The sequence below is a fragment of the Dromiciops gliroides genome, chromosome 2 (genome assembly GCF_019393635.1).
Source record: "Dromiciops gliroides isolate mDroGli1 chromosome 2, mDroGli1.pri, whole genome shotgun sequence".
In the NCBI taxonomy this organism is placed as follows: domain Eukaryota; kingdom Metazoa; phylum Chordata; class Mammalia; order Microbiotheria; family Microbiotheriidae; genus Dromiciops; species Dromiciops gliroides.
In genome coordinates, this window is record NC_057862.1 from 374,197,111 (window position 1) to 374,222,261 (window position 25,151).

Sequence of the window (25,151 nt, forward strand, 5' to 3'; positions counted from 1 at the left end):
GCTAGAAACTGAGTCACATCATGAATTAATTTGTGTATGGGTATGGGTGGCAGGGGGAGGGGGTAGCAATTCGCATGGGAATTAAGCCCATATTATGAATTAAATCTGGGTTAGCCTGGGAATCTAACCTCTGTGTATAACATTGTTACTACCAGAAAATATGCTTCAAATATTTGGCTTACAAATGAACTTTTAGGGAATATTTGAGACTTGGGGGAGTCTTTCCTTCTTCTGTCTCCCTTACAATGCCTAAAATAGGATTGGGTATACATATATACCCTATGTTATGTTGCTAAGATAGCAGGCAGCCAGGCAGCCAGCCAACGAATCTTGTTTTATTGTAGAACTCTGGGCGTTCAATGAGCTTTTTGTTGCTTACATTTTCGAACACTTGCCATCCTTTAAAATCCTTTCCTTACAAATGCTGAGTAGGAAGCTGATAAGGAACTGAGGCTTAGAGAGGGGGAGTCAATTCCTGATAGTAACCCAGCTAGTTAAGTAGCAAAATTAGAATTTAGTGGGCCTTCTACCACGTTCATTCCAACGTCCACTAGACCACATTATCTCTCTCTATGGTAGGCTTCTATTCTTAGAAAGGATTCCTTCAGGTGAAATAAGTTATGACTTTTTTTTTCCTCATGAAATCAATGATGCATTGACTGCATGCAGGTGTAAGGTGGCTGAGAGATGCTATCTTTGTCCATTACTTCCAGAAACTATTTAAGAAATTCCTAATCTCATGTTACCACATCAGGACTGGCCTTCAGCAAAGTGGATTGTAGAGCCTAAAATCACAGAAACAGAGCCGTGTGACCTTGGACAAGTCAGTCCCTTCCCTGGGCCTCCCTTTTCTCCTCTGTCAAAGGAGGGATAGGCCTGGCTGCTGATCTCTCTATGATTTCTCTATGATCTGACACTCTTATGTTCTAAGGTCCCCTTCCCATGACATATTCTGTATTCTATAATAATATTCTGTGTGATTCCAAATCAGAAAGGCGGGGCTGGTTTTGTTATCTTCATTTTATAGATGGGGAAAGTGAGGATGAGAGAAGTGACTTGTTCAAGGTCATATAATTAGGATGTGGTAGGGCATAAAGAGTTAGAACTGGAGGGGATCTTAGAGATTACCTAGAAAGGGGAAACTGAGTTCCAGAGAAGGAAGTAAATAATGAAATGAGTCAGTGAATCATACAGTGACAGAGATTGAATTTATTTGTTTGTTGTGGTTTTTTTTTTTTTAGTGAGGCAATTGGGGTTAAGTGACTTGCCCAGGGTCACACAGCTAGTAAGTGTTAAGTGTCTGAGGCTGGATTTGAACTCAGGTCCTCCTGGCTCCAGGGCCGGTGCTCTATCCACTGTGCCACCTAGCTGCCCCAGAGATTGAATTTAAATGCAGGTGTCCTGATTCTTTCACCCCCAATCTACTGTCTCCAGGACTGGTTCTTATCTCTCTTGGCTAGAAGGGCAGTAGCCACTCTGAAGCGTGACTGCACTTGTCTGGAGGCTTTGAAATGCTCCGTGTCCACCCGGGCTGGCTCACCATTCCTTAGGCTGCTTGGTCCCCTGGGCCCCTCACTCTTGTTTCCTTACCATATTGATACCAAGCTGATTGTTGGAACCCCTTACTTTAGCCCTTCTTCAGTTCTAGCCTCAGCTTCCCCCAGAGCAGGGAGTATAGGCCTGTGCTGTCACACCTGGCTCACCTGATTCTTTTTATGCTTTTACCACCACCACCATTCTGTCACCCTAGTGTATGCATGTCAGTGTGTATGCTTGTGTGCAGAGGTGAGGGTAAAGGGTCCTATGAGTTACATGTCAGGTGTTTGGGTGGTGGGGTAGTCATTGATGGCTCTTCCCAACTCCCCTGCTGAATGTCCCCAGGACCTCCCATCTAGGAGCTCAGCTGCCGCTCTGCTGGGCTTGGAAGTTGGCTGCCCTATTCCTGAACCATCAGCATGTGGGGAGGCAGATGTGTTATAACCGTTGTTGTTCAAGCTTTGTTCAGAAAATCCAATTAGCAACTTTTTAGTCTCCCCATCAGCACAAAGCACAGAGAAGGCTAAGTCTTAGGATCTTTCAGCTGAAAGAGACTTTAGAAGATGGAATGCAGAATGTCAGAGCTTGGAAGAACCTTAGAAACCACCTTCTTATAGATTTGGGGCTGGCAGAGACCTTAGAAACCATCTAATCCAACTGCCTCATTTTACAGATGGGAAAACTAAGGCCTGGGGAGCTTCAGAGACTTACCCAAGAAGTCAAGATCAGAGGCAGGGTCTGAGCCCAGATTCTCTGACCCAGAGCTTAGTACTTTTTCTGCTCTGTGATATCATCTGTGATAACATGGTGAGTTAATGTCTCATCTGGAAGCTGAAGTATTTTCACTCCCACGTTTGGATTCTCTCTTGTACATTCCAACTGTCTTGAGTTGTAAATTATCAAAATGCTGGGGGGGGGGGCTTTAGGGGAGGCTGGGATGCACCCCTCTCATCCCACCACATACACACATGAGTACACAGACTCGTGGACCTATAAATACGTACATGCACCTGTTAGACACATACACCCATATGCACAGCCACAGAAGCACATACATAGGCTTTCTAGGGAAAGAGAACCAGCCTTCTTGAGCCAGCAGAGGGCCCCTTGGTTCAGGGTTTACTCAGACTCCAGGCTCGGATAAAAATGGGAAAAACTAAAGGGATACAAACGGCCCCACAAGAATTTAAAAATGTGTGTGTGTGTGACAGAGAGACAGAAAGATAGACAGAGAGACAGAGATAGTATTGACAGTATTATCTGCCTCCTTCCAGGTACCGTGCTAGGCACTGACAATACAGACACAAAAGCCAGACTATCCGTATCCTCTAGACACACCCTAACTGGGTGATACAAGACAAACTGGGGAATGGGAGACAGGGAAGGAAGTTTTCATCTACAGAGTCACAAGGTTGTGTGTGTGTGTGTGTATGTGTGTGTGGAGTGGAGTCTCAGGGCAATTGTTTGTCACACCTTTCTAGTAGTAATGGTGCCCCTGGTCTTAGGGCTCCCAGAGCAAGAGGTAGAAAGGGCTTAACGAGAGTATCTATGTAGCACTGGGACAAAATGCCTGCAGTGGTTAGACTCTGGCTTCTGGCTGGATGGCTATGACATATTTGGTCCATTTTGACTTTAAATCTATGTTTCTGTGAACACTGAATGCTAGAGCTGGGAAGTTAGACCTCTAGAAATCATCTAGTATAAGCCCCTCATTTAACAGAGGAGGAAACTGAGGCTCAGAAACGGAAGATGACTTGCCCAGGGTCACATAGCAAAGTATGGCAGAGCCAAGATGGGGTCTTAGGTCTCCTTCCTGCCCTGTAGTTCAGAGCTCTCTCCTCTGTACCACATCGTCTCTCATATTCACGAGTCACTCTGTGTGAAACCCTGGAGATGGTAGATTTTCAGCTAATTAGGAACAATTAGGAACTCTCAAGAGCACCTAGGTAGGGCAGTAGATAGAGCACCAGGTCCAGAGTCAGGAAGGCTCATCTTCTTGAGTTCAAATATGGCCTCAGACACTTACTAGCTGTGTGACCCTGGGCAATTCACTTCACCCTGTTTGCCTCAGTTTCCTCATCTTGAAAATGAGCTGGAGAAGGAAATGGCAAACGACTCCAGTAACTTTGCCAAGGAAACCCCAAATGGGGTTATGAAAAGTATGACATGAATGAAATGACTGAACAACAAGAGGAATGTTACCTATTCTCCATATGATCCCTCCCTTGTCGGTCTCTCTAAAGGTTGGTTTCTTAGAACATAGAATGTCGGAATTGGAAGGGGCACTAGATCACAGAACATAGAATGTCAGAGCTGGAGGGGTCTTTGAAATGTTCCAACTTGTAAGGAGATTTAGGACATAGAATGTCTGAACTCAGAGGGATCTTAGAACATAGAATACAGAATGTTAGAGTTGGAAGAAAACCTATCACTTTGCTTTGCTCTGGATTGGGGGCCAGATGATCTGGGTTCTAGCTTTGATTCTATTACTAATTTGCTGTGTGAAATTGGATAAGTTCAGGGAGGTAATGAAGTGGATAGAGCTTGACTCCAGGCCTCCCATTTCTAGAGTGTGTGTGTGTGTGTGTGTGTGTGTGTGTGTATTTATGCATACACTTCCTTCCTGTATCTACCACTATTCTTGTCCTTGGCTTGGAGGTCTTCCACCACCCTACATTGTTGTGTGATACCAACAGAAATAGAGTTGCAACACTATTATCCCCAACTCCCGTGGGAGAGTGGGGGCAGATGGCTCGGTCTTCCATGATGGACTTCACATGCCAACTACCATTCTTAAACCAAACTGTTTCTGCCCCAGATTAAAAAAAAAGCATAATACAACTCTGGGTAAATCCTTTCCTTGTGCAGGCCTTAGTTTCTCCATTTGTAAAATGGAATTGTGTGAGATGGTCTCAAAGTGGGCTCTTCTGCCTCTAACATTTTGTCCTCTGCTGTAAGGTACATTTAAGCTCTGTGACCAATTGATTAAGATGGACCCTCCTTCCTGGCAAGGATGGAGCCCAGCTGGTTGACCTCATGGGGTACAGGGCAGAAGCCTCAAGGGCTGTGACGTTGGGAGCTATGGAATTTGAGCAGTTGGATCTTATCTCCAGCAGGGAATGGAAACCTTGTCCAGTGCCCAGGGACCCTGGGACAGAGGGCACATTCAAATCAATCCAAGAAATAAACACATTTTGTAGGCAGGGCTTGGCTCCAGGGGCCTGCCACAGGCCTGGACAGGGGATGGGAATCTTGGCCCATGTCCTCTGAGTCCCTGTATGAGAAATCTGGTATCTGAGCAGAAGAGTGCTAACCCCACTCTTGAGAGCTTCATGCATGAGATGGACTAAGCTGGGGGTGTGTGTGTGGGGTCTCTTTTCTCAGTCACAGATTGGTTGTGTTACTGTCTAGGGGATTAAAGGATAGGTCAGACTTGTGCTATGTCCTTGGGGAATTCATAGCCTATTTGAGGAGACAGGACACACAACTGCATAGGTTGGTTCAAGATTAAGCCATGTATAAATGGTCAAGTTGATTTGCCATCCAGTGCCTCAGTTCCTTCATTTGTGAAGCAAGGAGATGAAAGAGAGCATCTTCTGCCTCTGTAGAAGGGGGCTTTCGTCTTTCCAGAAAGGAGGCTTCTGGTCCTCAACCTGCAGAAGGCATTATGGATTTCCCTGCTCCAACAACTCTGACCAGCTGTTCTGGGGAGCAAGTTACCTCTTCAAGGCTGGTTGCTAATATTTTATAAAGAATAGCAGATCTGCACACTGAGCTTTTTTTAGGGGGGGGGGGCGTGGCAATAGGGGTTAAGTGACTTGCCCAGGGTCACGCAGCTAGTAAGTGTCAAGTGTCTGAGGCTGGATTTGAACTTAGGTCCTCCTGAATCCAGGGCCAGTGCTTTATCCACTGCACCATCTAGCTGGCCCCTACACATTGCGCTTTGATACATCACCCTCTTCAAAGGCTTTCCAAGGCCTTCCATTTGAGCCAAGCATTTGGGACATTCCCAGATCTAATCTCAAGACTGTCTTTCCAGCCTTATCTCATGTTGCATCCCTCCATATACTGTTTGATCCAATTAGACTGAACAACCCTCAAACTTACCTTGCAAACTACCTTCTCTGAGCCTTTGCCTACAATGTGCCCTTGTTTAGAATGCTTGCCATCCCCTGTTGTACCAATTTATCCAAATTCAATGTCGAGGTCTAGATCAAGTCCTCCTCTGGGAAGTCCTTCCTCTCCCCCACCCTTGGCTCATGGGGAACTACTCTTCTTCCTCTGAATTCATTTAGCCTTGTCTGGTAATTTTAGAGATCTCTCCATGTATTTGAATCTTCACTCTACTAGACTGTAATCTCCCTGAGGGCAGGTACAAGGCTTTAAACATTATTTGCTTCCTTCAAGGATCAACCCAAAGCCAATTATCTACAGGAAGTCTTTCCTAGTCCCCCCAGGTCCCTAATGCATTCCTGTCTCCGAGTCCCTCCCATCTCCTGTACACATTGCTATTTAGTGGTTTCTGACTCTTTGTGACCCCATTTGGGGTTTTCTTGGGAAAGGTGCTCGAATATCTTGCGATTTCCTTCTCTAGCTCATTTGACAGATGAGCAAACAGGCCAACAAGGTTAAGCGACTTGCCCAGAGACACACAGCTAGTTTCTGAGTCCAGATTTGAACTCAGGTCTTCTTAACTCCAGGCCTGGCACTCTATCCATTGGACTACTTAGTTGTGGATGCATACTCTGTAATAGTTTGTATCTACCTTGTTGTGTCTCCCATTAGAATGTAAGGTCCTTGAGGACAAGGTCTATATTTTTGCCTTTCCTTTTGTACCTACACAGTGTATCACAGTGGCTTGCACATAGTAACCATTTAATAGCCGCTTCTTTTCTTATTGACTGACTTTGTATCCTCCAAAGCTGAGACCCCAAGGCTCTTGATTGAGAGCCTGCTTTGTATAGGTAGAAAGAGAACTGACTTGGAAACCAGAGACCTACCTGGGCTCTGATGTCAACTTTTATAAATTGTGTGACTTTGAACAAGTCATTTCCTCTCTCCAAGCCTCAGTTTCTACATCTAAAATATGAAGACAATGATCCCTGAACTGCATCCATCGAAGGGATTCAAGACCAGGGATGTGTTGGAGCTAGCTTCAACTGGTTCCTGATTCAATTCTCACTGTGAACATTTACACCTTGGAAATCCAAATGACACAAAGGGCAGCTTTATTGTCTTGTGGAGTGTGTCAACTTAAGAAAGTGATGAAGAAAATGGAAATTGTGCTGTATTGAAAAGTATGTCTTGGGGCAGATAGGTGGCGCAGGGGATAAAGCACTGGCCCTGGATTCAGGAGGACCTGAGTTCAAATCCAGCCTCAGACACTTGACACTTACTAGCTGTGTGACCCTGGGCAAGTCACTTAACCCTCATCATCCAGCAAAAAAAAAAAAAAAGTATATCTTGCATATATTTTTTTTCCCAAAGATCTAGTTGTTAGAGACACCTACATACCCTTGTATGAGGCTCATATGAAATCATATATGTGAAGGGCTCTGTCTCCTTCCCAATACCTGGCACATAGTAGGGGTTCTGGTCATTGTTGAAGTTCACTGTTTTCTGTCTGTAACCAATGTCTCTCCCCCCCGCCCCCCTGCCCAGGAAAACTCAGGTTTGGGCTAACCCTGGCTTTGCCCTTTGTCCTATGGACCCTGGATGGTGTTGGAGGGGAAGGCAGTGGGATTTGGTGGTTGGAGAAGGGGAAAGCAGATCCTGCAGCTTGAAGGCACAAGGCCTGTGCCCCAAGGCCCCTGAATTCAAGTCTGGTTTGTACCTTGTGTTGTTTCCCTTACACTGGTGGTCTGTTGAGGAATGGGGGAGGGTAGCAGCAACAGACAGAGGGCTTTAGAGATGCCTGGACTTGCCTGTTCCTAAGAGTGTTGCCATCAGTGTTGGGGGCCAGGGGTTCAGAAACAGTCTTTTATTTGGGGTTAGTAGACAGAATGGGCTGTCGAGTTATCAGAGTCATGTTAGACATGAAAGGAGCCTAAAAACATGGAATGTTCAGGCTGGGAAGAGACCTTAGGACATGAAATGTTAGAGGGGTAAGGACCACAGAGCTTCAGAAAGGGAAGGGGCCTCAGAGGCCAGTTAGGTTAATTTCCTCCTTTTACTGATAGATTGAGGCCTTGAGAGAGGAGTGATTAGCCCAGTAGTTTTGCCTGGTCATTTAGTGCTAGAGCTGGGCTTTTTTTTCTATACTATGCTGCTTTTGGGCAGCTAGGTAGTGTAGTGGATAGAGTGCTGGGCCTGGAGTCAGGAAGACTCATCTTCCTGAGTTCAAATCCAATCTCAGACACTTGCTAGCTGTGTGACCTTGGGTAAGTCACTTTTTGCCTCAGTTTCCTCACCTGTCAGATGAGCTGGAGAAGGAAATGGCAAACCACTCCAGTATCTTTACCAAGAAAACCCTAAAAGGGGTTACAAAGAGTTGGACACGACTGAAAACAACTAAACAACATACTGCTTCTTTTGCTCCCTGTGGAAAAACTCTCTTCCCAGTGGATGGGGAGGGAAGGATTCTTAGTGTGTCCCCTAGCCTCTGTGGGGTGAGTTTGTGAGGGAGCTAAGGCTATCCAGATTGCTTATGGGCCACCTTGCCCTTGAGGTGCTGGGCACGCGTGGGGAGCCAAATCAAAGGAAGAGAACCCCTCCTCCTTAAGCAGGATTGGGGAGCTGAGATCTGGGTTTTATCCACCTCCTATGGATGTTTGCCCAGCCCTTTGGCTGGTCTCATCTCCATTCTCTGGCCCCAGGCTGTTTTGAAGGAGAGCCAAGGGTGAAGAAAATGGATGGCTATCTCTACTTGCTGTCCTTCCTTAGGAAGGGAGGGACAAACAGAACCTCCTTGAGGCAGAGGTTGGGGGTTTAGGGGATGGTATGGGGGAACTCACTATCCCCCAGCCTTCTACTGCTCTCTCTCTCTATGTCCCCAGGAACGCTTTCCCTGTTTCCCAGCCTCTCTCTGATTCTTCTTATCCTTCTAGGCATAACTGAAATCCCATCTCCACTAAGAAGCCTTCCTTGACTATTTCAAATACCAGAGATCTCTTTTCTCCAATTTGTGTAGTATTTATTCTAGTAACAGAATGTCAGAGCTGGAAGGGACCTCAGGAATAAGGAAGTCCAGCCCCTTTACTTTATAGATAAAGATCCTGAGGCCTAGAGAGGGGAAGAAATAACACCCAATTCATACTGTGAATTAGGGGCAGAGCTGGGATTTGAACCTGGGTCTCCTGACTCCCAGAGAGTTTCTTTCCACCACATGACTGCCTGCATCCCTCATCTGGCCTAGTATTCGGAGCTTTGTATGTGGGAGTCCCATCTGCTCCCAGGGACCAGAAGTTACCTGAGGGTTGGGTCCGGGTCTGATACATTTTTCTCTCCCTCTGGGTGACAGGTTCTGGGGTAGTAGAGCAGGCTCTTGTCCAGATTCAAGTTCTGACCATGCCGGTTACTAGCAATATGGCCTTGGGCAGCTCTCTTCCACTCTTTGAGCCCCAGTTCAAGGATTACATTGAGGGGAGTGCTTTGCAAATTTTGAAGCATTGGAGAAATGTGAGTTGTTCCCCAAGATGAATTATTACAAGCTATGCCCCAAAGAGCCCTGTGCTAGGGGTCCAGAACTGGGTTTTTGACCTGGATGCACTGCTGAGTGGCTGCATGGCCTTGAGAAAAAATCACTTAGCCTCCTCTCAACTTCAGTTTTACTATCTGCAAAATGGGAATCATCTCTGCCTCTTGGGTCTTAGAGGGATCAATGAAATACAGCACCATGGAAATTTTAGCTGTTGTTATTATTGTCATTGCTCAGCTGCTCAGGAATTGGTCTTAAGCTCTCTCCCAATTTTTTTTTTGTCCCCACTCAAAAACCCCATTTCCTGGTAGGCAGTCAGGAGAAAGGGGAAAATGTGGACTTGGCTTCTCCGTCTGTGCTCTGGCCAAGAGCAGGCACTCAACTTCTGTTCATTGGCACAGGTGGCTTGCCCAGAGCAGAAGGCCAAAGGTCTGCTCCAACCACCCTGAAAATAATTCAGCAGAACACGGCCAGTTTACATTGTTTATGGCACACACAGGGACTTATTTGGGGGAAGTGCTCAGGAAAATGTCTTCTAGTCATGATGTCGATGAGGATGAGTGCCAGGGGTCCCTCATTTCCCCCCAGGTGACTGACTGGATTTTCTCTCCACAAGGAACTAGACTCAAAAGGGCACAATCTGACATTCCCCAAACCTCAGGTGCTCTGGCTTCCATGGGCCACACATTTTCCCTCCTTTTCCATGAAGTGGCAACATTATGTCTAGATCCAAGAGACAGGTTGGTGTGTCCTTGGCCCTTCCTTCCCAGGGAGCAGCAAGGGGCCTGTCTTGTCCCAGCAGGAGGCAAGGGTGTTCCTGGGAAGTGGGGATTCCAGCCCTAGTGTGGGAACAGTTGGTTGGCCTGCCAGGGGCAAACCTTTATGAATGGAGCCCACCATGAGGCCCTCTGGCCTCATGCCCTAACATGGTTCCGTATGACCAGTCTTCTCTCTGTAGAACCCCGCCTTCTCTTGCCAAGAACTTGGGGTGGGAGGAATGGGGCAGGTGAGGAGGACACCCCTCAGAGAGCCCAGATGTCGGAGCAGAACCTTCCTGTCTCTCACCTTAGGAGGATCTTGCCTCTTTTCATAAGGCCCAGCCTGTGGTGAAAACCACATGTGGCATAGCCAAAGAGGATGCTCTGTGTGCTGTCCTGGCTCTGGGCTTCTTGAGACATTTCCTCAGAGCTCAGCATCTCAGAATAACGAAGCTAGAAGGGCCCTTAGAACACAGAGTTAGAACTGGAAGGGAGATTAAAACAAAATGTCAGAGCTGGAACAGTGAACAGCAGAGCACCAAGAGGGCTTGGACCCAGAACGTCAGAGCTCACAGGGCCCTTGGGGGGTAATCTAGAGCATTCATCCACTTTTTTTTTTTTTTTTTGTGAGGCAATGAGTGTTAAGTGATTTGCCCAGGGTCACACAGCTAGTAAGTGACAAGTGTGTGAGGCTGGATTTGAACTCAGGTCCTCCTGAATCCAGGGCTGGTGTTTTATCCACTGCACCACCTAGCTGCCCCCCCCCTCCCGCCCAGTTCATCCACTTTTACAATCACTTGCCCAAAGTCAGTGATGTGGCCTGAGCATAAACCCTCCCTTCCCAGGATCATGGTGCAGTCTCCCCTTAAGGTACCCTAAGGTTCAGCCAGACTGACCTTTGCTTTTCCTTACACACGACATTGGCCCTTTGCCCCGGCTGTCCCCCATACCTGGCACGCCCCACCCTGCCCAGGCCTACTAGAATCTGTAGCTTCTGTCGAAGCTCAGCTCAGATACCATCTCCTCCATGGGATCTTCCTGAGCCTACCAGTGGCTAGTGCTTCCAGATCCCCTTCCCTAATACCCCATAGTTACTTTCTAGATATTTTGGGTGAGAGGCAGTTTGGCACAGTGGATAGAGAATGACTCTTTGGGTCTTGGGGACCTGTGTTCAAGTCCCTCATTTAACACTATGTCTCAGTGACCCCAAGGAGATCACTTAAGCATAGTGGCCCAGGCACTTCGCTGAGACAGGAGCTCTTCTGCACTGGAATAGGGAGGCTCCTTATCAGCATTTTCCTAAAGCAGTGAAATCACTAGTCTGGTCCCAAAGCATATATTTTATATATACTTCTGTGTTTTTTTAAAAAATTTGTTTGTTTTTTTGCGGGGCAGTAAGGGTTAAGTGACTTGCCTAAGGTCACACAGCTAGTAAGTGTCAAGTGTCTGAGCTTGGATTTGGACTCAGGTCCTCCTGAATCCAGAGCTGATGCTTTATCCACTGCGCCACCTAGCCCCCCCCCTATACTTCTATATGCATATTGTGTCTCCCCCAACAGAATCCTAGTTCCCTGAAGGTAGGGAATTATTTCATTTTTCTCAGTATCCCCAGCACCCTGGTACCCATTAGGTTCTTAATAAGTGATTATTGATTGATTGATAGAACCTAGGTCTCTTGAGTCCCAATCCAAGACCCTCATCCACACCTTGCCTCAATGACTTGGAAATGAGCCAGTCTGGGGCCAGGCACCGATTTGTGGAGGCTGCTCAAGGCCCTCCAGGACCCGGCTGGAAAAAGTCAGTGGTGAGGGAGGAGGGGGAGCCCAGAGGGAGGCAGAGGAATGAGAGCAGAAAGCAGCCCAACTCCTGGGTGGCAGGAGGGGAAGAAGAGAAGCAGAGAAAGGGAGGAGAAAGGAGGGAAGGCCACAGAGTTTAAACATCCCATTAGAATAGAAAGAGAACTGGATTCAGAATCTGAAGAGCAAAATTCAAAACCTGATCCAGAGCCTTCCTCCCTGTGTGACCTTGTATAAATCCTTTGCATTCTCTTGGCCTCAGTTTCCCTATCTGTAAAACAAGGGAGCTGGAGTAGTTCAGGGGTTTTAACCAGGAGCCTGTGGATAGATTTCAGGGGGTCTATGAACTTGGATGGGGAAAAAGTACATTTTTTTTTTTTTGGGTGAGGCAATTGGAGTTAAGTGACTTGCCCAGGGTCACACAGCTAGTAAGTGTCAAGCATCTGAGGCCGGATTTGAACTCATGTCCTCCTGAATCCAGGACTGGGGCTCTATCCACTGTGCCACCTAGCTGCCCCAAAAGTACATCTTTATTTTCACTAACCTTTGGTTTTCTTTGGAATCCTATGTATTTTATTTAATGCATTTAAAAACATTGTTCTAAGATAGAATCCATAGGCTTCCCAGAGTGCCAAAGAGGTCCAGGACATAGAAAAGGTCAAGGACTCCTGAGCTAGCGCATCTCTTCCAGATTTTGAGAGACAAACCAGGAGGGAACCTTGTAATCTTCCAAGGAAAAATTGGCCCCTTGGCTTTTGCTGCTGCTGCTTCTTTTTTTTTTAAACACAGACGGGGCAGGGGAGGCAGCCTGGGGTCTAAGCTTTTGTTTCTCCCCTGGGGAGTTTTTCTGTTGGGTTAAGTCAAACTTCTCCTCCCAGGCTGGGCCCCAGACCCTAACCCCCTCATCCTCTCCCCCCCCAGCCTTGGCCCCCCAGTCTCCCTCATGCCCTGCTTATAAAATCTGAAGTACAAAAATAAATATTTGTCGATATAAAAATAAAACAAGCCCTTTTCTTTGGCCTGCCTTGGAGGAAAGGGGGAAGGGAGGGCGGGAAGTTATGAGGGAACAGGCTCGCTTCTCTCCTTGCTGCTCTGAAAGTTCAGGGTTGTGGAGTTGGAGGGAGGCTGGAGCCCAGGGAGAGAAGGCTCCACTAGGGGAGGTCTGGCCCCGACTCAAAAGCAGATAGCAGGACCCCTGCGTGTCAGGGACAGAAACAGGGGTCGGACTTCAAGGTCTGAGCTCAGCTCGGCCCCTCACATGTTTTGCTCATCAGTAAAATGAGGTGGTTGAACCAGTTGGTCTTTTCCAGTTTTAACATTTTATATTTTAAGATTTCCTCTAGCTGTGAAAGTCTATGTTCTATGTTCTAAGGTCCTTTCTAGCTCTGATGTTCTCTTTCCCACTGGTGCTCTCTCCCAACCCTCAGTAGCAAAGATATTCTCTTTTCACGTTCTGTGGCCTGATCCAGCCCCCAGTAGTCTCTGAATGGATGTGCCGACACAAGGAGCTGGCTGCTTCTACCATGTAATATGAGGGACCCTGGACAGGCTCAGCTACTGACCAACATTTCCACCCACAGGCCCCTCATACTGCCTTAAATTCCATGATTCTAGAGTCATCCTTTTGGTACAAAGGGCCTGGCACAAGGAGACATTGCTGTGCCCTAGGGGGCCTTCTACCCAGCCAGCAAAAATTCCATCTGAACTTACTATCAGGGGCATCTGCTCCATTGGGCAATGGTGGGGCTTGGCACCCAGGATCGAGGCCTGAGAGGAAGGAGCCCTCCCTCTGTGCCCATTCCCTCCAGCCTGGCTATGGATGTTTAGTTACTAAGATGAGCCTTGGCTCTTCTCTGCCATTCAGAGGAAGGAATGAGGAGCCTGTGGGCATGGTCTCCTGCCCTCTGCTGCAGCTCCATTAAATGCATAAAGAGCCCAGCCCCATACAACCCTCTTACTCAGGACTCCTCACCCCTTCTTTGAAGGGGACACTTCAGACCTGGTGGTGACCCAGCAAATTCTCTCCTCTGCTAAGAGGAGATGAGAGAATTCTACCAAAGGAGTGGAATAAGGCATTTTGTGTCAAACATGGCCAAAGTGTGTGTTTTACTTAATTATTATTATTATTTTTTGTTATGGGAGGAAAGGTGGTCATTGGGAAGTGATGATGTAAAAAAAGTGGAGATTTGAGATTTTCTTGCTATAGGGAACAGCAGGTGAGAAAACTCTGCTAATTCAGGCTGGCACTTTCTCTGTAACTGGGCCTTAGAGAATTCCCTTAGAACATTGAGAGTTTAAGTAATTTTGCCACCAGTGAGACAGAGATTTGAATCCAGGTCTTCCTGGCTTTGAGCCTACCCACTATGCAGCACTTACTGAAATCCAACCACCTGTCATTGAATCCCAAGAACATCATGACTGGGAGGGACCCCAGCAGCCACCTGGCCCAAGCCATACCTGAATGAGAATCTCCACCACAAAATATCTAGCAAGTAGTTATCTAACTTTTGTCTGAAGACCTCCAATGAGGAGGAAAGCCCATGACTTACCAAAGCAGCCCATTGGAAAGCTGGGATTGTTAGAAAGTTCTTCCTTATGTCCAGCCTAAGCCTGCCTCTTTGCAACTTTTATCCACTGATCCTAGTTCTTCCTTCTAGGGCCTAGTAGAACAAGTCTCATCTGTCTTTCATCTCTCCTAAGTATTCTCTTCTCCAGGGTTAAACATCTTTAGTTTTGTCAATCATTCCTTATGTGGTATGATGCCAAGGTCCTTTGCCTTGAGTCCCTCCCTTGCAGATTCTCCAGCTAATCAATTTCTCTCCTAGAATATAATACCCAGACTTAGTGTGATGTTTCAGATGGGATCAGATCAGTGCAGAGGACAGTGGGATTATCTCTTCTCTTTCTCAGACGCTATTTTTCTATTAATGGAGGCTAAGATAATGTTAGATCTTTGGCTACCACATCAGACTGTGGACTGGTATTTTTTTTTCAGGGATATGCATGAGCCAACTCATACCAGCTCCCAAGAAGCCCAACTGTCAAATTTCTAATGTGAGCATTTACACCTTGGAAATCAGCAAATGCTACAAATCAGGACTTGATTTATTGTTTTGTTGTCTAGACTTTAAAAAGTGCTGGAAAAAATGTGAATAATGCAGATTAAACTTAAAAGTGTGAGTGCCATACATTTTTTTTTAGAGAGCCAATTGTTAAACATTTACCAGCACACCCTTGCTTGTAATGCACTAGCACACTCAGATCTTTTTCAGTATAGCAGTTATTTTACCATGCCTTCCCCATCTTGTACTTGTGAAGTTTATTTTTTGGACCCAAGGATGGGATTGTACATTTATCCCCATCAAATTTTATGATTATATATTTTGAGCCGGAAGGAACTTAAGAGAGTTCATCTACTTCAGCCCTCTTTACTTTACAAATGAGGAAACTTAGACCCAGGGAGGTTCTTCTTTACCCAAGGTCTAGCAGCTGGTAAGGAGTGAAGCTGAGATTCACACCCAGGCCCTCATCCCAAAATACCATGCTGCCTCACCAGTGAGCAAGTGACATTTGGCTCAATGTTCTTCTGGGAACCTGACTCTGGCATCCAATGTGTGGAGCCTTCTCTGAATCAAGGACAAAAAGGCTTTGCCAACTTCTGTTTTCTCTTGCCGGCCCGGCTGCTCTCTATCCACCCAAATCTCCCTCTTTCTTCTGCACACAATTCTTGTCTCTCCCAGCCTATGCTGTGCTCTCTCCCTTGGAAATCTTCCTTGATTATTCCAAACCCAGCTGATCTCTCCTTAGAATACTGACTGTCTTCTCTGTACCTTATTATCTCTAACAAAAGCACGAGTCTTAAGACTATTACCCAAATCACAGGGTCATGGATCTGGAACTGGAAGAAACCTCAGATCCTCTCAGTTTGACAGATTCTCCTTTGACCAATGGTTTCTCCCTAGCACCATGATTTATCTGTCTTCTTTTTCCTCTGCCTGTTTATGGGGCTGCTGTCTCCACCTAGATTGTGAGTACGTGGAGGGCAGTAGGGACGTCTTCTTCTTCTTCTGTGTCCCCCACAACAGGAACACAGAGCTGGCCTTACCTAGAGACAGAGTAGGAGGCTTCCTATACCTTTGGACCTTCCCTGTTTGCTGAAGTTGGGATATCCTTCTACTGGGGACAAAGCCCTTCATTCCTGCCTCTCTTCCCTTTGCTATCCTCTCCCCCTCAATAGTGGCCACATTAAGGAGGGGGAACACAAGGTTGGATAGTTTCAGAGAGAGAACCTCCTTTCCTGGAAATAGGTTCAGGAGGATGTGGGGAGAGCACAAGTTACTGGGAAAACGAAGAAAGGAATCACTTTAGAAAGAGGATTGCATGGTGGAGGCTGGTACTCCAGAATAGTTGTGTCTCTTGCATATTTTTGTTGCCTGGAGGATGGATGGATGCCTGATCCAAGAGAAAGCTGGCCTCTTCTGAGATGACTAGTGGTTGCCCAACAGAGCAGCTCTGGTTTTAATTCTTAGAAAAAATGGGCTGGAGACCTAGGTGGTCCTCTTGTCTCTACCACCAGTCCCACTGACAGTACATGGCAAGAATCCTCAGGGTCAGGGATCCATCTATTACACTTCCCATACCACCCCCACAACCCCTATCAGATTCTCCACATGGTTCATTCTCCAGGTTAGACTATTTCTGTCCATAGGTTCATCTCTGGGGTCACCAGTCTTCTTCTACCTTGACCCTCCTGGCCACATCATACTCCCTCATCTACTCCTGGGGATAGAAATGCCCTTAAGGCCAAATGGGGTTGATGAAACTGTGTCTGGGAGGGAGTCACCTCATTAAGGCCAATCCCAGGTCTTCCTCAGTGGGGTCTGCTTCAAAGATGGAGAGAACCACTCGACAAGTCTATGCCAAGTACAAGTTTCCAGTCATCTCAAAGGCAGGGAGTCAAAGGATATCCACTCCCTTCTTCTGCTCTCAGTTTTCCTTATTCTTAGTAGACCAGTCTACACTGCTGGGACTCCTAGCCAGGGAGCCCAGCAGAGACCAAGGACTAGAAAGTTTGGTCTTTTTGAGTGAAGATGATTCTCTGGATCTAATTAAAATGTGTGTGGGTGGTGGTGGTGGTGGGGAAGAGAGATGGAGCCAGCTCATCTGGCCATGTCAGGAGGATCCTGCATGGCAGCATTGAGGACAAGGAGGGGCCGCCCAGACTGAGGATGGAAAGGATAATGGTCTGGATTAGGGGAGAGTGGCTAAGGCCAAGAGAGGACAGGAGAGAGAGGTCAAAACAGAAGTAGAATTAAGCAGGGATTGGGGGCAGCTAGGTGGCGCAGTGGAAAACACTTGACACTAGCTGTGTGACCCTGGGCAAGTCACTTAACCCCCATCGCCCCACCAAAAAAAAAAAAAAAAAGAATTAAGTGGGGATCAACCCAAGGAGAGAGGAAGCCTTCCTTTCCCAAACTGGGGCTTGTGTCCAAGAGGCCCAGAGGAGCTTCTGCTCATTGGGGACTTTTCTGGGGGAGGAAACCACAAGAATCTGAGCCTTAGAACCAATGCTAGAGTAGCCTCTAGGAGACAGTCTGGCCATCTTGCGAGGCTAGTCCAACCCTGACTCCCAGCATTTTGGTGCCATCCAAAGCTGGTCTTGCTTTGGAGGGTACAAATGAATTCGTGGAATCCAGCAGTTTGTTGAGGTCCCACTCCTCCTCCAGGCAGACCTTCCAGCATCTTACACAGTCATCTTCCTGGTGTGTTGAGCTTTAGGTAGTTCTCCTGTTCATGGGGGTAGGTGTGTGTCTCTGTCCCCAATTGCCACCGATGGCCTTCCAGGCCTGAGCCGTCTTAGCTCTAGAAGTCTGTGGGTCTCACCATCATGCGTGTGGCCCGAAGTGAGTAGCTGGGGCCCTGAAAGTAGTGCCACCGGATACCATTGAGTTTTCGGACATTGTGCCTGGCTGGATAATAGATGCCATTGAGGTTGGAAAGCCCGCAGGCATCAAACCACCATCCTGGAAAGAGAGAACACTATTCTAATCTGGCCCAGATGCCTCCCAGAATATGATGGACAGTTTTATAGATATTCTCCCATACTTCCCCACCTCCCCTGAGGTCCTACAAATAGCCCTGAGATACCTACAAATGTAGAGAGAGCAGATCAGGCCCTTTCTCTTATACCAATATTACTGGCTAGCTGAGCTACCAGAGAGCTAGTGACTGTTTTCATTGGTTGTCATCATTTGTTTGGCTAATGCATTAGCAATGTATTGGACTGGTCAGGATACCTAGGGTCAAGTTCAGATTCTGCTGCTTAAGTTGGCATGACCCCCAGCAAATCACTTTCCCTTGTTCAACTTAAGTTTTTCTTTTGATTATATGGGGAAATAATATTTGCATAGATCTCTAGTCTCTTGTGAGGAAAAGAGCTTTTGACTATAAAGTGCTATAGAAATGTGACCTATGGTTTTTCATTGCTCAGCCAGAGAGTGACAGGGGAGAGTGGAAACCTGGGCCTACCTTCCTTGTCCCCTTCCTTTCCACTGAAATCAGCACAAGAAAGAGGACCAGGATAGGATGTAGGTGTGCATTGCTTTTCCTGAAATGAGGCAGTAACATTTTAGAATCATAAAGTGTTCAACCTGGAAGGGGCCTCAGGACACAGAATGATAGAATATACAATCTTAGAGCTGGAAAGAACCTTAAAAATAGGAGTCAGGAGGGACCTTAGCACATACACAGAACATAGAATATTAAAGCTAGAAGGGACCTTGGGTGTAATCAAGTGTAATTCTCTAATTCTAGAGATGTGGAAAGTGAGGGAATGTGACATGCATGTTAAGAGTACATGCAAGGGGGCAGCTAGATGGCACAGTGGTTAAAGCACTGGCCCTGGATTCAGGAGTACCTGAGTTCAATGGCAGCCTCAGACACTTGACACTTACTAGCTGTGTGACCCTGGGCAGGTCACTTAACCCCCATTGCCCCGCAAAAAAAAAAAAAAAAAAAAAAAGAGTACATGCAAACATTGTGTGATGATCAACTGTGATAGACCTAGCTCTTCTCAGCAATACAATGATCCAAGAAAGGACTCATGATGGAAAATATTCTTCACACCCAGAAAAAAAGGACTGTGGATTCTGAATGCAGATTGAACCATACTATTTCTACTTTTTGTTGTTGTTTTTTTCTTTTTTGAAGTTTTCCCCTTTTGCTCTGATTCTTCTTTCACAACATGACTAATGCAGAAATATGTTTAATGTGATTGTACATATATAACCTATATCAGATTGTTTTCTGTCTTGGGGATTGGGGAGGAAAGGGAGGGAGGGAGAAAAATTTGGAACTCAAAATCTTATAAAAACAAATGTTGAAAATTATCTTTGTATGTAACTGGAAAATAAGAAAGTACTTTTAAGATTGAAAAAACAAAACAAAACAAAGAGTACATGCAACACAATGTTTCCTTTGCCACTTTGTCAGGAGCTCAAGAGGATGGGGGACTTCCTTTTAGAGCCAGACTGTTGCCAATGGGGTATCATCCCTCCAAGCCCTAGAGTGGCAACAACTCTGACCTGGGGAGAATGGGAGCACTTGTCCATGTGGATGTGTTGCGCCAAGGCCCAGCTGCCTGCTGATGGTGCTAGCCATTAGAAGTTATATGACCTAGTTATGTAATGTTACGTGCATAGTTATTTATGTTTGTGCCTTAACCTTCTGCCTAGCCTACTGCAAGCTCTTGAGTACTTGGGTTGAGCACAAGATCTGTTAAATATAACAAGGTGCTTAGAAATGTGAGCTGTGGTTAGCTAAGTACATTCTTTGCTGAACATAGTGCTCTTTAAGCAGTAGATAGGTGCATAAGTGTTTGTTGAATAATTGCTGGTGGTAGAGGTTTAGTAGAAGAGGAGCATTAGGGCTAGCTCCCCCATTTGTCTTTCCCTCCCCTTTCCCTCCCCTCTCCCATCTCTCTCCACTCAGCCCTGGTCCTCACCTCCAGACAGCATCTGGGCGCACTTGCAAAGACAGTTGTCATTGTCAGAATCTCGGGTGCTAAAGTTGGTGCCCTGGAGGACCAAGCCACTCTGGTGACCCGCTGTGCCACTGTATTCCTTCAGTGTCAACCTGGAGATCCCAGTACCCCCATAAGGGACAGGTCAGAAGGGCAGGGGACAGAGGGGAATGGAAGGAAAGAGGAGCAGAAAGAATAAGGAATGAAAGCTAGGCGAGAGTGGATTCAGCCTGTGAAAACATTGTATTCCCAGGAGGGGGAAGGGTGGGGAAGCCCTCCAGAAAGCTCCCATCCACTCAGATGGGGTTGAGTTTATTAAGGGACAGAGCTCGGGTCCTGAGAAGCACAAAGAGCCAATCTCTAAGGAGATGGGCTGGGTGGGCTGAAACAGGAGGGCATTTCCAGAGAGACCATGGGTTACCATGAGACCTGGAGGTGGGGGGTGGTGTGTGGCAGCACACACCAGGTGAAGCCTCCTTGGAACTTCTGGTGTCACTATAATCTGTCCTCTGTCTCTCTGCCTCTTAGAAAGCCCCATAAGCCTCTCCAAATTCTGCAATTTTAAGACTCAGGTGGTCTTCCCTAGGAAGCCTTCCTTGACCATGCCAATTCCCAGCAAGCTCTCCTTCCCTTGCATTCCTCCAGCCTTCCCTGTCTGTAAGCTTCACTGGGACCTGGGCAGAAAGAATCTGCCCAAGATGGCTAGTGATCTTTTCAGCTAGGTATGGTGAGCTCTCTCAGGAGAGGATCCAAGTCTTAGGACCTCATTCATTCTCTCTCTCTCTCTCTCTCTCTCTCTCTCTCTCTCTCTCTCTCTCTTTCTCTCTCCACCCCTACTCCCACTTCCCAAAGGGCATTTACCTAGTCCTTTATGTAAAACATGTCTCAAAACATGTCTTAGTACAGTTTTAAATCTTTCATAGCTTAAATTGCATTAAAACTTTTGGTCATCCCATATGTACATCATCTACTTGATACTCACCACAACCTTCTAATGTACTGTAAGTCACTCCAGGTATTTTTACCCCCATTTTACAGATGAGAACACTGGGGTTCAGAAGAATCAAGTGGCTTGCCCATGGTCACAAAGCTAGTAGGTATCTGAAGCTGGTATCTCCTGATTCTAAGTCTAGGGTTCTTTCCCCCACAAGACAGTGCCTCTTGAGCACAGTCCCCATCACATAGCAGGCCAGGGGAGGGGCAGCCCTTTCGCTTCTCTGTTTTTAGACAAGCTGAATTGCTTTCCAGGAGGCTTGCTTGCAATAGGTTTGGGTTTTAGACCATCAGTCCGTTCTATGAATGTAGTGTGAATGTACACACACATATACCATGCATGTGTATGTATTTGTGCATATACATACAACACACACACACATATACAGATATATGCCAAACTGTGAATCACTTCTTTTGTCATGCTTGTGTACCTCTCTGTGTGGTTATATTCAGGGGTATGTGTCTAGTTGGGCATGTGCTTGTATTTTTCTGCATGTGTATTTGTAACTGTGTTTACGCATATGAATTTGTGCATGTTTTGGTGTGCATATTTGTGTTTACAAATGTATGTCTGTGAATATTTATGTGGATTTGTGGGAGTGGGGGGGGATGTGTGATCATATTGCCTCTATGACTGCCTGTGTTTGGCTTTATCTGTGTTTGAATGTATCATTGGGCCTTTACATATTTGTAGGTGTCTGTGTGTCCGTGCCGGCATAACTGCTTTTCTCTGTGTTTGTGTGTGTCCCTCTGGCTTCAGTTTGTGGATATGTATGGCGGTGATAGTCAACAGGTATGTGTTTCTTGCACTGCCCCTAGGAGAGGGAGCTCATATGTGTATGTATCTGCCTTAGCCCAGGACTTGACTTTGGGAGGAGGTTGGGAAGTACTCCCAGACAAGTAGCAACCTTGGGGCCCACTGGGGAGCCAGGCTTCCCACAGCCTTCTACCTTGCTGGGAAGCAGCCAAACTGAAATGTCTCCCTGATCCACTGAGGCCTAGCCAGCCTGGCCTAAGAGTGCTTGGCCCCTCCCTAAGAGCCTCTGGCTTTCATTCCTGGCTGGGAGTGGAGGGGTGTGTGATGAGGGGGGGTGGGAAGAGAGGAGTACAAGGGGAGAAATTAAATCCCAGCTACAGACCACCCATGGCTCCTCATTGTCTGTAGGACAAAATCTGAACTGGTGTTCAAGGATCTCCACCACATGCCCCCAAACCACCTTTCCTGATTCTCCTGTTAGAGGAAGCCCCCACTGCCCAATGAATGCCTACACTTCACTGTCTTCAGCTGACTTCTCTGTACCTTTCTCCACTCATTGGCCTGCTTTCTAAAGCATGGGAACATGTCTGGACATGTCAGCCCAAATCCTACCTTCTGCAGCAGAGCCTGCCTGGGCACACACCCACCCATTCCCACTCCTCCCAGGTACCTTTGCTTCTGAAGGCACCTTCTGCCTACTCTGGAGATACTCGGTGTGGACATAGGTGTTTGCACACTGTCTCTCGCATTAGAATGTGAGTTCCTTGAGGGCAGAAACCACATTTTTGCCGCTTTTTGTATTCCTAGCTCTTAGTACAGGCCTAAGACAGGGTAAGCACTTAATGCTTATTGAGGAGCAGATAAAGTCAGTGGTACATGCACAGCCAGAGGCTTTGCCTTACCATGATAAGGTCTATATAGTTCTTAGGAATGTAATGCCTTGGACCAGTCATTGGTACTATCCCATATAGATTCTCCACTGCCACCAGGCTGCAGTGTTCTGGGAACAGGCTAGACTTCTCTGGTTCCCACTGTTCCCGAGGCCTGAAGGGCCCTCCTTGTTCCTTTCTACCTCTCTCTAATCTATCTATTTATCAAGCCCCAGCCCAAAGCTCCTTCCCTGGGGAAGCCTTCCCAGATCATCTTGGCCCATTCCTTCCTTCCTCTGAGCTCTCAGAGATGGGGCTTTGGTCTCTGTGCTGGACCATTATCACAATGGAAGAAGAAGCATGAGGAAGGAAACTCATTCACAGCAAAGTGGTCAGGTCACCTGGCAGAGGATGGGAGGCTCAGTTTTTTTGTTTTTGTTTTTGTTTTTTGTGGAGCAACGAGGGTTAAGTGACTTGCCCAGGATCACACAGCTAGTAAGAGTCAAGTATCTGAGGTTGGATTTGAACTCAGGTCCTCCTGAATTCAGGGCCAGTGCTCTATCCACTGTGCCACCTAGCTGCCTGAGAGGCTCAGGTGTTTTTTTGTTTGTTTGTTTGTTTGTTTTTTTAGTGAGGCAATTGGGGTTAAGTGACTTGCCCAGGGTCATACAGCTAGTAAGTGTTAAGTGTCTGAGGCCAGATTTGAACTCGGGTACTCCTGACTCCAGGGCCGGTGCTCTATCTACTGTGCCACCTAGCTGCCCCGAGGCTCAGGTTTTTGATGCTTCTTCTGCTCTCTCTCCACCCTCCCTATCCCTAAGGTTCCTCCTGGGTTTCCCAGGCAAAAGGAGAGCCCCTTCTCCCCCATTATATGGTGAGCCAGGAGCACAAGCTCTTTTGGGCCCTGTACATCACTCCCCACCATATCACTCCCCTGCTCACAAAACTTTGTATTTCCCTGTTGTCTTTATGACAAAACAAAAATTCCTCTGTCTGCCACTGAAGGCCCTCTGCAATCTGCTTTGGGCCTGTTGTCCCAGACTTATCTCACACGGTGCCTGGCAAACAGTAAGAGCTGGATAGAATGCTCAACAGCCCTACTCTCCTTCCTGCCCATGGCTCCTGCAGGCCTGAACTACCAGGTACCCTGACATCTCCTTCCCTCATAGGCCGTCTCCCCTGCCAAGGAGGGCCTCCTTTCTCATCTCTACCTTTTGGGAGCTACTTCCTCCATGAATCCTTCCCTGACTGTCTCCCACCACCCCCTATACCCACCCCACTCCCAGTTGGCACTGAAAATTGTAGCTTGTTCTCAGATTTTCCTGGAGCATTTGTCTGGAGTTCCCCTCTGTCTCTATTGCATTCTACCTTGTGTTATATTTGTGTCCAGGTGGTACCCACCTTACCCTTATAATAAGAACTAATTATCATCTCTGTGCAGATAGTTCCCCAATTTATATATGCAGTCCAACCAGGGGGGTGCTGATAAATATTTAGAAACCAGTTCCAACGCTCACACTGAAAATTTAACAATGCACTCTCACCAGCAAGCATGAGCTAGCTTTAGCATGCCCTGGACCTAGCTCTCTATATTAAGTTTCAGCCTCACATCACCACCTGCTTATTGAACATGTCAGACTGGATGGAATGTTCAAACTCACTGTGTCTCAAACCAAATTCATCATCTGCTCCCATTACCCTCACCCATTCCTCTTTTGAATTTCCTTATTACTGTCAATTTCTATTAAAAAAAATATCTGGGGCCATCTCCAGTCTTCCTGATCTATATCTTGCCACTGGACCCAGATGGCTCTGGAGGAGAGAGTGAGGTTGGTGACCTCGCACAGCTCTCCCTCACTAAAAATTCAGTTCACTGCAAGTCATGACATCACCCGATGTCATGGTCCTCTTCGAGAACAAAGGACAAACAACAACTGTCAAGGGAACCACCATCTTTCCATTTACCCAGATTTGGTGTCCCCCCATGTATCCAATAAGTTTCCAAGTCTTATTTCTGCTTCCACAACATCTTTCCCATTTTTCTCCTTCTCTCCATGCACAAGGCCATCAGCCTAGTTCAGGCCCTCATCTCCTCTTGCCTGGGTCATTTGCAATAGCTTCTTCTTTTTTTTTGGTGAGGCAATTGGGGTTAAGTGACTTGCCCAGGGTCACACAGCTAGTAAGTGTTAAGTGTTTGAGGCTGGATTTGAACTCAGGTCCTCCTGAAACCAGGGCCGGTGCTCTATGCACTGCACCACCTAGCTGCCCCGCAATAGCTTCTTAATTGGTTTCCCAGCCTCAAGTCTCTCCCTTTTCCAGCCCATCCTCTATAAAGCTGACAAAGTAATTTCCTTAAATCACAAGGCTGACCCTACTACTCAACAAACTAAAGCTCCCTATTACTTCTGGGATCAAATTTAAACTGCTTTGGTTAGGATTTAAACTAATTTACCTCCTGATCCCATTCTACCCTTGTGGTCTTATCACACATTACTCCCCCTCCATTCACTCTGCAATTCAGTTATATTGGCCTGCTTACTGTTCTTCACATATTATTCCTCATTTCCCACCCCCATGCCTTTGTATCGTCTCCCAGGCCTAGTATGCCTCGCCCTTTCCTGGTTTCCTTTAAGATTCAACTTATGTCACCTTCTTTAGGGCCCTTTTCTTAGGTTCCCTGGTTGCTGGTACTTTCCTTCCCAGCAACTCCCCCCACCCCCAAAGTTACCTTGTATGTGTTTTGTATTTATCTATATAGGTACATATTGTCAGCCTCATTATTA

General features: G+C 46.7%; 1 protein-coding gene across 2 annotated transcripts in view; it reads right to left on the bottom strand.

Moving 5' to 3' along the window:
* Positions 1 to 14,849: 14,849 nt before the first annotated feature.
* The window catches only part of ANGPT4 (angiopoietin 4), a 78,499-nt gene continuing 68,197 nt past the window's right edge, over positions 14,850 to 25,151 (bottom strand). For both annotated transcript variants that reach the window (XM_043981347.1, XM_043981346.1), the window contains 2 exons: positions 19,729 to 19,859; positions 14,850 to 17,749 (listed from right to left, as the gene is read on the bottom strand). In XM_043981347.1, coding sequence (XP_043837282.1) covers positions 17,589 to 17,749; positions 19,729 to 19,859 — 292 coding nt within the window. In that variant the 3' untranslated portion in view covers positions 14,850 to 17,588. The remainder of the gene's footprint in view (positions 17,750 to 19,728; positions 19,860 to 25,151) is intronic.